The sequence below is a fragment of the Physella acuta genome, unplaced genomic scaffold (genome assembly GCF_028476545.2).
Source record: "Physella acuta isolate Inbredline_101_S28 unplaced genomic scaffold, ASM2847654v3 ptg000026l, whole genome shotgun sequence".
In the NCBI taxonomy this organism is placed as follows: Eukaryota; Metazoa; Mollusca; class Gastropoda; family Physidae; genus Physella; species Physella acuta.
Window position 1 is genome coordinate 126,057 of NW_026731546.1, and position 15,810 is coordinate 141,866.

The 15,810-nt window shown below is 35.9% G+C and overlaps 1 protein-coding gene across 2 annotated transcripts in view; it reads left to right on the plus strand.

The window, feature by feature from the left end:
* LOC131940945 (uncharacterized) overlaps positions 1–15,516 on the plus strand; it is a 116,869-nt gene extending 101,353 nt beyond the window's left edge. For both annotated transcript variants that reach the window (XM_059299886.1, XM_059299876.1), the window contains exons 5-6: positions 9,961–10,086; positions 15,235–15,516. In XM_059299886.1, the coding sequence (XP_059155869.1) occupies positions 9,961–10,086; positions 15,235–15,320 (212 nt within the window). In that variant the 3' untranslated portion in view covers positions 15,321–15,516. The remainder of the gene's footprint in view (positions 1–9,960; positions 10,087–15,234) is intronic.
* The last annotated feature ends 294 nt before the right edge of the window (positions 15,517–15,810 follow it).

Consider the following 15,810-nt stretch of genomic DNA (forward strand, 5'->3'; position numbering starts at 1 on the left):
AAACGTCACTGCCCCCACGGGAAATGTGCGCGTCGGTGCACCAGAGCCTCACGTCTGCTAGATTAGCCGAGGTCGTCTCTGGGTCCGAGGGACGCATCTGCTTTTTAAGGACTTTTTCCACAACGGCTGAAGGGAGACTTTTATTCCAGACTTTTATTCCAGAGTTTTGTGCCAGTCAAGAGATAGATAGAGAGTGAGAAATCTGAATTCTAAATACTTGATACACAATGGCTGAAGGAGACTTTTATTCCATACAGAATTGAGTGCTAGCCAAGAGAAAGATAGACTGCGAGAAATCAATGCTGGTGTGAATGGGATAATGTTATATATGAATCTGTTATAAAAGTTACTGTGTACAATTAGGATTTGACTCAGTACAATTGTTTAGTCTACCGTTGAAACAGTATGTATGACAGTCACCGTGTATCTGCAAAATAAAAGAAATAAGTCAAATTATCGAATGTGAATATTTGGTGGACGCACTAATGTCGATTCGCTGTTTGGGCTGTTGAGGCTGATTTTAATGAGTGATTTTATAATGAAATTAAAATGTTTAGCTGAAATGTCACGGTTATAATAGGATATCTTCCATATCTTCCAATATAAACTATCTTACAATGGTGTTTCAGAATTAAAACAATGTTTATTCTAAAGACGCTGCAGTTATAAATACACTGTAACTCTGACTGTGGTCAATTATCAGCTCATTAGTAAAACATTATAGAAAGAGGTGGGGAGGACACTTTTAGAAAACCAATAAACACAGCTAGAGAAACTTCGAAAACTCCTCCAGGGCAACACAAAACGCAACTGGAAATATAATTAGAAAATTCTCCTGCAGAACATCTGCTGGGAGGAAGTTATGGGATCAACATGACCTTAGACCAACATGACCTTAGATCAGAAGGAAATTATTTGACCAACATGACCTTAGATCAGAAGGAGATTATTTGACCAACATGACCTTAGACCAGGAGGAGATTATTTGACCAACATGACCTTAGACCAGGAGGAGATTATTTGACCAACATGACCTTAGACCAGGAGGAGATTATTTGACCAACATGACCTTAAATCAACATGACCTTAGATCAGAAGGAAATTATTTGACCAACATGACCTTAGATCAGAAGGAAATTATTTGACCAATATGACCTTTAATCAACATGACCTTAGATCAGGAGGAAATTATTTGACCAACATGACCTTAAATCAACATGACCTTAGACCAGGAGGAGATTATTTGACCAACATGACCTTAGACCAGGAGGAAATTATTTGACCAACATGACCTTAAATCAACATGACCTTAGATCAGAAGGAAATTATTTGACCAACATGACCTTAGATCAGGAGGAAATTATTTGACCAACATGACCTTAGATCAGAAGGAAATTATTTGACCAACATTACCTTAGATCAGAAGGAAATTATTTGACCAACATTACCTTAGATCAGAAGGAAATTATTTGACCAACATGACCTTAGATCAGAAGGAAATTATTTGACCAACATGTTCTTAGATCAGTAGGAAAATATTTGACCAACATGACCTTAAAACAGGAGAAAAATATTTGACCAACATGACGTAGTCAATGAACTAGCTTGACTAATTATGTGATCAGAATTAGGTAGTAAAGGGCCCAAATAGAGTAATTTTGGGACCAACATGACCTTTAATAATAATGATGTTTGAAAACAATGTCAATCGGGCAGTCATCAATTTTAAAAACAATTTCGAAAACAAATATTTAAACATTGAAAAGAAAATTGCTTGCTTAGTGCTTTTGATGCCTCACACAGAAGGGGATGTAGAGTTTTGCTTCCACGTTACATGTTCCAAATCTATGGCTCCACAATGTCCAGACCGTCCTATACTATCCTTGACCTAACCACATTGCCATTAGCGTTGGTTAGGTCGGTGACTGAACTAAAAACATGAAAAAAAAATTCATAAAAAACGTTTTAATAACAAGCTTTTATGTAATGATGCACTAAAAAGTAGAAAATAAATTATAGACTACTATTTAAATAACTATAAAGAAAAGCGTGGGTCACTTTAGTATCTATTGGATACCTTTACTAATGTTAAGGAAGACACCCACGCTTTTCTTTATAGTTATTTAAATAGTAGTCTATAATTTATTTTCTACTTTTTAGTGCATCATTACATAAAAGCTTGTTATTAAAACGTTTTTTATGAATTTTTTTTTCAGTACTTTACATGTTTTATCTACAATAGAGTTACATGACTAAAAACCATTGCGCGCCTACTGAATATCACGTTCAGTAGGCGCGCAATGGTTTTTGAACGCAGCCATTACGTGGTCGTGATGGCGCAGCTATTGATGACGCGTGTGGTGTGGTTGGCTAGACATGCCTACTAATTCGGTCCAAATTTTAATTAATTCATAAAAAATTAATTAGGCATCCAATTAAGTCAAATTTAGTTTCAGATTGCATTGTCTTCATGTCTTGACCCACGTGCCAACTGTGAATCGTATCGGTCAAGTAGAACTGTCCGAATTTTCACTCCTGCGTTTCCGTCAAGACAGACAGACAGACTGACGAGGAAGTGAGTTAAATAAAAGCTTGTAAAAAAAGACAACATTTGAGCGTTTCCTCCCGACCACATCTAGCCAATCATCTCATCATGGGGCAGATGAAGTAAAGTTTATTTGCTTCAGAGACCGCGACATATGAAGTGATAGTATGGTCAGCACTATGCCCAGCTGCCTTTGTTTCCCTAACGTGAGTCAGACACCCATCAGAGCTGAGTGGACTCGGAGACATCTAGCCAATACACTACTCTAAATTAAACTGATTCTACACCTTTATTTTTGGCAAACTGCAATTCTAGATGAACACGTGAAACTGCAACAATAATCTGACGGACGTCTAGTAAACAATTAAATTAATGCAGCTTATTAATATAAACACAAATACAACAATATGAGCGTCATTTCTAGGGGTTAATCAGCTTGATGAAATTTCTCAAGCGATCGCGCGGACTCCTAAAATGCCCAGGTCATAATTGGATCTATTCAATTGGAAGATTAAGGATAAAAATGTATTCTTTTAACGCCATGATTGGATTATCCAACGATCCAATTGTATCCCTGGGGGTCAGCATGACCTGTCTTTGATTGTAATATTGAGAAGCTGAGTGATATAAAAGGGAAGGGTAAAAATATTTTGTTAATATAAAATCATTAAAAAATATGCCAAGTAAACTGTGCAATATCACAGTGATATTTTATAATTAACGCATACACAAAAATCTGAAAGCTTAAAGCATACACACAAAAATCTGAAAACGTTACGAATTTCAGATCGGTAAATGTTGATTGAAAACAGACGTTTCTTGGATGAACTGTCTATTGCAGAATAATGCGCCCTGTTGATATTCTTAGAAAAGTCCAGTCATCCCAGATCTTTCAAAATAAGCCTGTTGTAACTACAACCATTGGCTTAAGAGCATTAATAGGAAATATAGGAAATATGTATATATATATATATATATATATATATATATATATATATATATATATATATATATATTTATATATATATGGCGTAACCCTCCCGAAAAAGGGCTAAACCCCCCCCCCCCGAACGAAATAGAAGTTATATAAATTGAGTCCGCCCCCCCCCCCCAACATCGCCCCCCAACACAGCCCCCCACCAAACACTGCCCCCCTCAACCCCGAACATTTTGAAGGCCCCCCCTCTCCCCGGAGAAAAAAGTCTAAAAGAAACACTGATGGTTGACCTAGTGTGTCACATTCTGGAAACGTAAACAGCTCTACTGACTGACATCTAGGGCACTAGTGTCACGAACCGTACATTGGTTACAATCACTGATTGTAGTTTTGACGACCTTTGAACTCCCCTTAACGTCACACTTGACCTTCATGTTGAACGATTTCCGCCAATCGGAGATCCAATCAACCTAGCCGAGAAAGGTCGAAGGCGAACCCACTTGTCAGCTAGCTGTCACATGACTCTTGAGGCTACAGCTGGATTCCCTCCGGGGTGTTAATGGCCGACTGCAAGTGGCCATTAGTCTACTCAAGTCCGGGCCATCTAGTTCATTAGTTCGGGTTGCCATGTTTTAACAATGCAGAGCGTCACATAATGGGTGAAGGACATTCAACATTGCACTTGGATAATTCACTATGGCAAGTTCATGTACATTCTCGTATTTTTTTTCACAGTTTGTATGCCACATTTTACATTTAAAACATACAAATGTTCACACTTCATATTATATATATATATATATATATATATATATATATATATATATATATATTATATATATATATATATATATATATATATATATATATATATATATATACATATATATATATAATATATATATATATATATATATATATATATATATATATATATATATATATATATATATATATATATATATATGTGTGTGTGTGTGTATGTATGTGTGTTAATATGTGTTTGTGTGTGTGTGTGTATTCTCATGCCCCAAAACACATTTTATCTCACATCCTCTAAACAAACAATATTGTGTTATATGAAAAACAACAATGGTTTTCAAGGTTTATAAGCAATACTCTTACCCCTTAAAACATTAAAATCTACAAACATTCACATTTCAAACAAAACGTTATGTCTTTAGACCCATATAACATCATTAACAGTACATATATGCTACATATGCATTATACAAAAATTTACGACCTATTTTATATTTACTATATAGAAAGCACCATCACCTATGTCACCTTATCATCACAGAGCTCGTTGTAATAATATGTAGCAGAGGTGTAGGTGTCAGAGAAAAAAAACAGAAAAGCTACAATTAAGAATGAGCTAACCAGTTAAAAAAATACTGGGATGTTGCAATCTGATTACAATTGGCTGTCCGTTGCCCGTCTCTTGCCGTCTGTTGCCGCTTGTTGCCTACTTTAGCTGACCTTCTTCCCTGAGGCAATATGTACCCTCATTTCCACCCCAACCCACCCCTGTACCACCCCCACCCCTGTACCCCACACCTACTCCCAAAATCAGACAGATCAGTGCTAGGTCGTGTGTATAAAAAAAAAAAAACGTATGTATGAGTCTAGTTCCAATTCCTCTTCAGTACATTATGGTCGAGTCTGAGATAGTTACTCAATTTTTTTGACAGCGAGGAGAATCGTTTCTTCCATTCACAAGATTGGGGTTGTGTATAAGTTATGCGACAAGTAATACAGAAAGCTAGTATGTTTTTTTTTCTTAGAATATTTTTAGGAGTTGATTAATGTGAATTTTATTTTTTGTTAGTTAAGAAACTCTTAACAAGTATATTCTGTAGAGTTAACATACTATAGACCTACTGTTCTTTAAAAACTCAAAACAAGTAGATTCTATACAGTTAAGATATGGACCTAATGTTGTTTCAAAACTCCAAACAAGCAGATTCTATACAGTTAAGATATGGACCTAATGTTGTTTAAAAAAAACAAGTAGATTCTATACAGTTAACATGTAGACCTAATGTGGTCAGTAACCCACCTCTTGTTTTATATATATTTGAAGAATGGCTAAAGTTAAAACAGCAATGGTTGTGAGGTTTTATGTGATTTTATTTACATATTTCCGGTTGTCAGACATTAAGTTTCATTATATTGCGATTATAGAAAACTTATTTCTCAGCATTTGATGTAGCCCCTGTCCTGTATATATACGTTTATATATATATATATATATATATATATATATATATATATATATATATATATATATATATATATATATATATATGTATAGTTAGCATTCATCAGTCATTAATGTAAATTATCAAATTCCATTTCCGCCCAACATTAAGAGACCTAATATCAGACTTTAAATGATTCATTAGTTATCTTTAAACACCGATCAAAACTTGGGCGATAAAAAATTGAAACTTTATCTTCGACTGGCCGAGAATCGATCCCGAACTTGTCCTGCATTTCTACGGCTCCGCCAAGTTGTGATTAAATATTGATCGGCCATTAGGATCAGAGGGCGTGAGGTTTTGTGAACCTTTTCAAATGTTGCATTGCTTGAAGATGCTGTAGAAATTATTTATCTCGCAAATGTTCAATCCTTGAAGACGCTATAGAAATTATCTATCTCGCAAATGTTCTATGCTTGAAGATGCTGTAGAAATTATTTATCTCGCAGTATTTTTTTCTATAGCGCGCATGTAGAGAAGAAGATTAACGTCACAGCGCATGCGGGTTTGGATATTTTTGGTATTTGTTGATGTATTTATAGTTTTACATTATGCTAGTAGTGGGCAGTAAAGTGGCTGCTAAAATGCTTGTTTTTCTTTGGGTTTTTCTTCATGCATTAAAGAATTAAATCTATGCATCATCGATTCGCCATACCGTTATATTCGTATAGTTGTTTTTTCCTTAACGGTTCGTAGGGTTGGTTTAAGCAATAAGGTCATATGCAGTTAAAAGACTATGAGTAGATTTTGGGTAAGAGCGCAAATATTGGGTTAAAGGTTAAGCAAGATAATCCGTTTAAATTTCTTTTAGGTATAGGTATATTTATATATGTATATATATATATATATATATATATATATATATATATATATATAATATATATATATATAATATATATATATATATATATATATATATATATATATATATATATATATACATATATATATATATATATATATATATATATATATATATATATATACTAACCAAATAATGTTAAAAAAGCAACAACAACTACACATGTTGTAGTACCATCAGTTTCTCGAACCGTCTACCAACATTATCAGGCTTCCTCTCGTTTCTTTGCATTGAATTTAAAAAAGGGAGGCAACTCAGCGAAGTCGATTTGTTTGAATTATCGGCCCTGGTGACGCTTAACGATCGGTAAGCAATGAAGACGGGTGCCGCCCCCCGGAAGTGTAGGTGGCGAAGTGTGGCCATTCACTGATTCAGCAGAGACGGATGGCTCCAGTCTCGGCTTAAGTAAGCAGCCTGACTTTCCTGGGTCAATGACGTCACGAACCCTCGTCTGAATAAAAAAGTTGTCTTCGGTAACGAAATTTAATATTAACATTGATGTTCGACTAACCTAAGAGGTTGGGACGCTGAATTGTACACATGTAATAGGCATATGCAAGACGATACTAATTATATTTTAATTTTATTATAATTCTTATTCAGTGGATATAATGCAAACACCATATGTGAAAAATTAATCCAATGTATGTAATGTTAATCAAATGGAGGCAAATAGTCGCAAGCAGATCCATTTTCGCCTGTCGTGTTTAATTCTCTTTATTAAAAGACACAAAAACACACTAATACATCGTTTTCTCAGTTTTTATTTGTAGATGTATTAATTATGCATTTTTTAATATACTTTCGCATTTTGTATATGCGGATGTATAAGCTATGCATGAATTATTAGCAAAAAAATCGATTGGTTTTGAATAGCTAATTCATAATGTTTGAAATGAATGAATGAATTTTGAACATACAGCAGTATAAAAACATTTGGGTTGTTTACTAGTTTGCTAATACACTGAAATTCAAAGTAACCAATGATGGCAGACTCCTAGTAAATGGAATTAAACGCTATTTACATTCATTCCCCTTGGTATGTAAATAATTGATTCCGTTTTCGATTTTCATTTTATAAACGTGTATAATTTTAAAATAATTTTTATAAAAAAAATTCTGGTGTCTTTATGTGCCGTGGTTATGACCTCTACTACATTTATAATTATAATATGAAGTCAGACCTACTTTCTGGCACAGAATGACGTCAATCCTACTCAATGACATCACCGGAAATTAACCAAGAATTGGGTACAGTTTGCCTATGTTATTTCGAGCTCAGCTCTATTTCATTTTTATCTACTTGCGTAAATATTCGGTCGATTCGGAGACGACATTGATATGCAGATATCCGAATAGAGCCGGCGACTACTGGGATGGAGTCTTTATTCCAACTGAGGGGTTGCCAATCGCTGGACATTTATAAAAAAATCGGTTATACGGTCTCATGGGGCATTGAATCGCTAAGTTACGGGATTTGTTAAATCGTGTGTAAGAAGATGTTGACTTGTTAAGTTTTGGGATGTTAAGTTTTGGGATGTTAAGATTTGGGATGTTAGGTTTTGAGATGTTATGTTTTTGGATGTTAAGTTTTGGGATGTTAAATTTTGGGATGTTAAGTTTTGGGATGTTAAGTTTTGGGATGTTAAGTTTTGGGATGTTAAGTTTCGGGATGGTAGATGTTGAATTTAGGATGAATGTTGAAGCTAAGTTTCCAGATAGTTGTTGACTTGGTTTCGGAATAGGCCTACATTGTTGACTTGTTAATATTTGTGATTGCTACCGATTTGTTAATTTGTGGGATCTATTTGAAATTGTACAAGGGGTTGCTTACTCGTTAATTTTGATATCTGTTTTTTATCGTTTTTAGTTTTGAGATCCGCTTCTTGTTTTTAATGTTGATTGAGGTCTAGTAAGATAGTGGATTATAACGTAATTTGTATTTTATCCTAAGGAAAGTTATACATTGATTACATTAATTAATTAATAAAGCTGATGTTATGCTTTCTAAGAGGGAGATAGAGTAGAGTAGAGTGGGGGTATAGAGTGAATTAGAACAATGCCCGTAAGTGCAATGTTGTGATTGTTATTCTAAATTATAACATATGACCTTCTTTAATTTAATTTTTAAAAAATTGAAGTAAAAATCGATATAGTACAACATCAGATTCGAATCTATACTTTCTTGCTTCGTAAGCCAAAAAAAAAAAAAAACAACAAATACGCTCACACGTGATTGCACGTGATTTTGGCTGAGTCACGTAGCATACCGTTCCCCGCATAACCAATCAGAGCTGCGGCTATAAAAGAAAAGCTCGGGTTCTCTCCCCTTCCCCGGCGGCTCTCGACCCTCACAAATGGGACGTCACAAATGTATTGATGCGCTCAAGTACGTACGCGCTTGAGTTGGAAATAATTTACACCCCATCAACTTCGGTAAATGGCCGTAAAGCTGGCTGCTCTCCCCTTGCGGTCTTTTCTTGAGGGAAACGTCATCAATGATACATTTCTTTGCTTGGTCATTATATATATATATATATATATATATATATATATATATATATATATATATACTTGCGTTATTTTTCATTATAATAATTTGATTCAGACAATACCTTTTGATATTTAAATTGACAACGTTTGAAACTAAGAATTGACTTGGCTTCATTCAACAAAGCTCTGCCACATCATGTAGATTTTACATGCTTAGGACACATCCTTCGCTTGGCAGTAGATCTATATAAAGATGGAAAACTTTGACGTTTTAAAATGTCGCTCATTTCGAATACTACAGGCCTGTTGTTTTCATGAGCTACAGAAGTTACGACCACATTTGGCCTTTTGTTCCAATACTCGATCTGTTGTTTGCATGACTAGTTGTGTCTATATTGATTTCTTGTGTCTATAATTGACGCCCAGTGTCTAAAATTGATCTCTTGTGTCTTTATAATTGACCTGTTGTGACTATAATTCACAACTAGGTGTCTTTAATTTACCCCTTGTGTCTATAAATGAACTCCCATTTTTTTAATTGACCTTTTGTGTTTATAATTGACATCTTGTGTCTATAAATGACCTCTTATTTTTTAATTCACCTCTTGTCTATAACTGACCTCTTAAGTCTGTAGCTGACCTCTTGTGGTTTCAGTTGACCTATTATGTCTATAATTGACCTCTTGTGTCTATAATTGACCTATTGACCTCTTATGTCTATAATTGACCTCTTGTGCCTATAATTGACCCAGTGACCTCTTCTATCTATAAGTAAACTCTTGTGTCTATAATTGAACTCTTGTGTCTATAATTGAACTCTTGTGTCTATAATTGACCTATTGACCTCTTGTGTCCACAGTGACCGAAACTGTCATGTCCATCACCTATGAGCCAATGGAACGCCGACCCAGGACGGCCAATGACGACATGGAGGATCACAGCGGAAGTGACGACACGGACGGCGGAGACTCAGACAGCTCCTGCGGTAGGTCATCGATCTCTCCACGCATGATTGGTTCTGTGGTATAAAAACCTGTGTTGTTTCAAGGGCGATAACTTTCATAGAAGTGTTGCTTGACTTTTTTGTGTGTGAAAGCTGGTATGGGACTTTATTTTCCACATTTATAGACAAGAAGGTTAACATGTTTTTGTAATTTAGCTTTCTTTATATAACACTTGTGCTTATGGATATATATTTCGTATGAACCTAAATTGCTAGGGAAAAATTGATCTTCAAAGCTAGAGCTGTGGTTGTTTATCTTTGCTAATTCGATGTTGTATTTTAAAAGTAAATTTATACTTAAATTCTGGATGAATTTTAGAGGCTAAGAAAAAAAACAATAGCATTTTACTTTTAAAATATATACTAAAGCTTAATAATTACGTATAAGTAGAAAATATAACTTAAAATATATAATTATTTTTTTACTCTGAGGAGATTTTTTTTGCACACATAGTACCCTTGGCTATAAATGAAGTATTACTTAATTTTAAAAAATGCAAATTGTAATTGTTTTTTTTTTATCAGAAATTAAATGGTATTTGAAATAATTCTTCCCGTAAAAATATACTTTAACAAATCGGCTCTTTTTGGAGCAGTTCCGATACACTAATTAAAATGTATTAATAGTTTAAGATAATATTTTAAAAAGCAAAGGATATTTTTTTAATCCTACAGAACTCCTGAACCTGCCGACGAGCAGACTGTGGTATTATATTATAAGAGAACCTAACATGAGATTGTGCAGTATAATTGTATATTGTCATAAAGATGCACAGATTATAATGCCACTGAGTATTTTGTTATAAACAAAACTGGTGATTTTGGCTGAATTAGGGTGTTACAATATATTAATAGTTACCTAGCAAAAGGTGTTATTAACGTGCAGTAGCGTAGCGAGGGGGGGGGGGGCGGGAGGGGGGGGGGCGGGGGGGGGACATATGTCCCCGGGCGCCGAGCTTAGGGGGCGCCAAAATGGGTTGGAAAAATAAATTGAAAGGTTGAGGGGGGGGGGGTGCAAATTGAAAGTTTGAGGGGGGTGCAAATCAAAATCTCGAGGTGGGGGTGCAAATCGAAAGTTTGAGGGGGGGGGGGGTGCAAATAGAAATCTCGAGGGGGGGTGCAAATCGAAAAGTTTGTCCCCGGGCGCCGGGAAGGGTCGCTACGCCTCTGTTAACGTGTAGGTGTACTAGTGATTTTGGCTGAATTAGGGTGTCACAATATACTGATAATTGCCTAGCAAAAGGTGTTATTAACATCTAGGTGTACTAGTGATTTTGACTGAATTAGGGTGTCACAATATACTGATAATTACCTAGGAAAGGTGTTATTAACATCTAGGTGTACTAGTGATTTTGACTGAATTAGGGTGTCACAATATACTGATAATTACCTAGGAAAGGTGTTAACATTTCGGTGTACTGGTGATACTGGCTGATTGAGGGTGTTATGATACACTGATAATTAAATAGGTACGGTGTTAACATTTAGGTGTAGGGCTACTGGTGATACTGGCTGATTGAGGGTGTTATGATACACTGATAATTACCTAGGAACGGTGTTAACATTTAGGTGTAGGGCTACTGGTGATACTGGCTGATTGAGGGTGTTATGATACACTGATAATTAAATAGGTACGGCGTTACCTTATATTTCTATAATGTGGTGTGATATTTTCACAAAGCTCAAGTTTGGGTGGAATTTCTCACATATACTGGTAAACTTTACTTTGAACTAGCTAAGATATAAGAGCAGGCCGATGAAGCAATACTTTTTATATCTAAGAATACTTAAATTTGTTTGTTTTGGGCCTTTTTACACCCACTCATCTGAAGCCCCCCCCCCCTCCCCTTCATTTATTTCCCAATTGCTATTCATCTGTCGTTATAACTTCAGTTATCTGCCCCTACTACGCCCCCATCCCCATCACCTCTATCGTGTCATCAGCCGGTATAGACAGGATTATTTTCTTTTATTTCTTCATCTTTTCATTCTCTTCATCTATTCGCGTCTTGTTATAGCGAGCATTCATGTCCTTACATACCACATTCTCTATCTGTCTTGAGATCGATTCACCCGTATATCCATCTATGTCTTTGTCTTGTGTCTTTTTTTCTCTTTGTCTTGTGTCTTTTTTCTTCATCTATGTCTTGTGGCCATTTTGTTTTCATCTGTCTTGTTTATGTTTTTTTCGTCTGTCTTATGTCTGTTTTTCTTCATCTATGTTTTTTTCATTCATCTATGTCTTGTATCCGTTTTTTTTTATTCATCTATGTCTTGTGTCTGTTTTTTTTTTATTCATCTATGTCTAGTGTCTGTTTTTTTATTCATCTATGTCTTGTGTCTGTTTTTTTATTCATCTATGTCTAGTGTCTGTTTCTTTCATCTATGTCTTGTGTCTGTTTCTTTCATCTATGTCTTGTATCTGTTTTTTTATTCATCTATGTCTAGTGTCTGTTTTTTTTATTCATCTATGTCTTGTATCTGTTTCTTTCATCTGTCTTGTGTCTGTTTCTTTCATCTACGTCTTGCGTCTGTTTTTACCCTGATTTACCCCCATGGCAAGAGGCTCATGGCGGTAGTGTTGGTGGTGATGGAGTGGAAGGGAGGATTGTGTACTTGAACACTATGCAGATCGTCGTGGTTTGAATGTTAAAGATGGCTAGAACACCTACCCCGCCCCATAAAAAAAAACAACAAACAAAAAAATCACCTTACAGAAAGATCTCATTTGAATTCCTGCAGCAATTGTCGGGTTACCTTGCGATGTCGTCGTATTTTCCAGTTCGTGCCCAAGACAAACGGGGCAGATATATGGGGATAGTGTGATTAGACCTATTCCTCGCCACCTTTAGTTTCCCTAATGTGAGCCAAGCATCTGTCAAAGTTGAATGGACCCAGGGACGTCCTACACTCTCCAGCCATGGTTCCGAACTCGAGACTTTCGGTTTAGCAGTTGTAAGCTCTACCGTCTGACCACGCCGTCCAGAAATATAAAATTATAAAGATGGCTCCAGACGTTTTAATCCTCCATCTGTTAGGCGATTGAAACAATCAGAGAATTGCAGAAACGTGGTCAGCTTGACCTTCTCTTAGGCTAGCATTTGCTCGAGGCTAGAACCACAGTTTCTTTCAGGCAGCTCTTCGCCCCTCCCCCCCCCCCCCCAACCCCTCGAAGAAAGTCTACCGCCCCCCCCCCCCCAAACGAAATGGAATTTATATAGAAAATATATACTTTTAACAGTGTCCGCCCCACCGAAAATTTTAATCCGCCCCCCCCCCCGAAACTTTCAAGTGCCCCCCCCCCCCCACACCCCCCGGGAAAAAAAGTCTGGAAGAAACACTGGTGAGAACGAACTCCCAAATTCCATATTCTCAGTAACTACTGTGTCGTTATAAAGGGGCGGTATATAATATCAACAAGGACCTAATGAATAGCTAATACATCGAACAATTGTCAGAATATAAAGATGAGACGAAAATACAATTATACATTTTTTTTTTCATTCAGTTTTTAAAAATTGCCTCACGCATGTAATTTATAGCGTCTGTTTGACTTGTCTTGCTCGCTTTAGGGATCGTCCATAAATGACGTTACACTCGTAAGGGGGATGGGGTCTGTAATTTTGTGAGGGTGTGTGATGAGGGGGATGGGGGGGGGGGGGTTCAGATGGTGTGACGTCACACTTTTCCATTATAAAAAAGCAATGTTAGAAAACAAGATTTAGCCTTTAATTCGCGTTTCAAAAAATGGTTTAAATAAATTTTAATAGGAATTGATCAAAATACTCTGTGTTGACAGAGTTCTGACAAGATTTTGAAAAAAATATCTATGTTTTAAGAAAAATTCAACAGCAATTTAGAGGGGGGGGGGGTGGTTGTAGGCTGAGGTGTGACGTCATTTTAGGGGTGGTCTGGCTTTTTGTGACGACATGTGAGGGAGTGGAGGGAGGGGGAGGTAAAAATCGTTCAAAAAAGCGTGACGTCATTTATGGCTGACCCCTTAGTATTATAGTGTTTTCATCAACGCCTTGAGAGGACTGATACAGACAGAGTTTCTTCCAGGCATCTTTTCGGGGGGGGGGGGGGTCGAAGCCCCCCCGAAAAATTTTTACCGCACCCCCGAATGAAATGAAATTTATATAATTTATATAGAAAATACATACTTTTAACAGTGTCCGCCCCCCCCCCCCCGAAGAAAGTCTACCGCCCCCCCCCCCTAAAATTTCAAGTGCCCCCCCCCCCCGGAGAAAAAAGTCTGGAAGAAACACTGGATACAGATTTACAATAATACTTCTTTCTGAAATGAACTTTCGTCAATTGAAAATAGTTTACTTATACATAATACAAAAAGTCTAATTTTTTTTTAAACCTGAAAATTTAACCATTCAATTAAATGATGATTCAATGTTACGTGGAGTGTAAGATAAAAAGTAAAGATAAAAAGTAAGATAGTTTTTTTCTGTGGGGTGGGTTGAAAGGTATGGGTTTAAAACTAAAGCTGAAATAAATTTGGGATTAAAAGAAAACATAATGTTATAATATAAGTCGCATCGATGATATGTAGAGTAAAATGAGACACCTCACAACAAACCTTACCTTTCAAAAGGCTATGACCACAGCAATAACCATACATTTATTTTTTTCTTTATATTGTTTATAAATTTTAATTCTTTTAATTAATACATATTTTAAATTAATGCTTTTATCTTTTGTTATTAATTAATGTTATCATTTTTAGTATCCTTTTAAAACAATCAGTGGGAAGCAGAAGTGAACATATTGAAAGTGGTTCTTAGAATTTATTATTGGAAGAGAAGCAATAAAACTTTGTTTATAATTTGTTTTTAATGCTAAGCAATAAATCAATTTAATGCATTTGCTTATTTTGTATCAATAGAAATTATAAAATGTTTTTTAGTATAGATAATAGTAAAAGCAAATAGCTGAATTAACAAAAATATAATTATATGAATCTTAAGATAATTGTTTGTCAATAGTCGGTTGTAAAGGAGAGTTAACTCCCCTACATTTTAACAAACTGCAAATGCTATTGCTGTTTGTAATTGCCACCATTTAAATATTATTATGAACTGTTTGAACATTGTTTTCCAAATTTTACTTTTTGAGCAGACGAGTTCGAGATCAGGGACCAGCAGTCAAGGAGGAGGAGGCAATCGGAGGAGTCGGGGGAGGAAGAGGACACAAGTCTGCTGTAAGGACATGGGCGTGGCGTGGTGGACAATGAGATGGTGGACATTGTCACGTGACGGTTAGGGGGTGGAGCTGAACATTTTGGTTGCGAGGACACGAGATATTTCTAACAGGAAAGATACCAGAATTTCCTTGTAGGAGAATATAGACATGTCAGTATCAGAAAACAAACCAGAATTTTTTTACAAGCAGATCTGTATTAGAAAAGATGCCAGACTTTGAGCAGACTGAACATTAAAGAACATGTCATATTGTTCTATGTCGTTAAAAACCAGAACATGTCAGTGCTTGTCACATATAAGTATTACAAGATATGCCAGTTTGGAGAACAATTTCTGTTTGCATACTGATTCACGGGGACTAAAAGACAACTCCAGGTCAACAAGTATTTGTGGTTCGAACTAATCTCCCCTGATCTGTTAGTCATTGAGTTATCTCTCTTGCAGTATGAACTGTGTCGGTGGTCGTTTTGACTTTCATTATTTCTTTAATAAT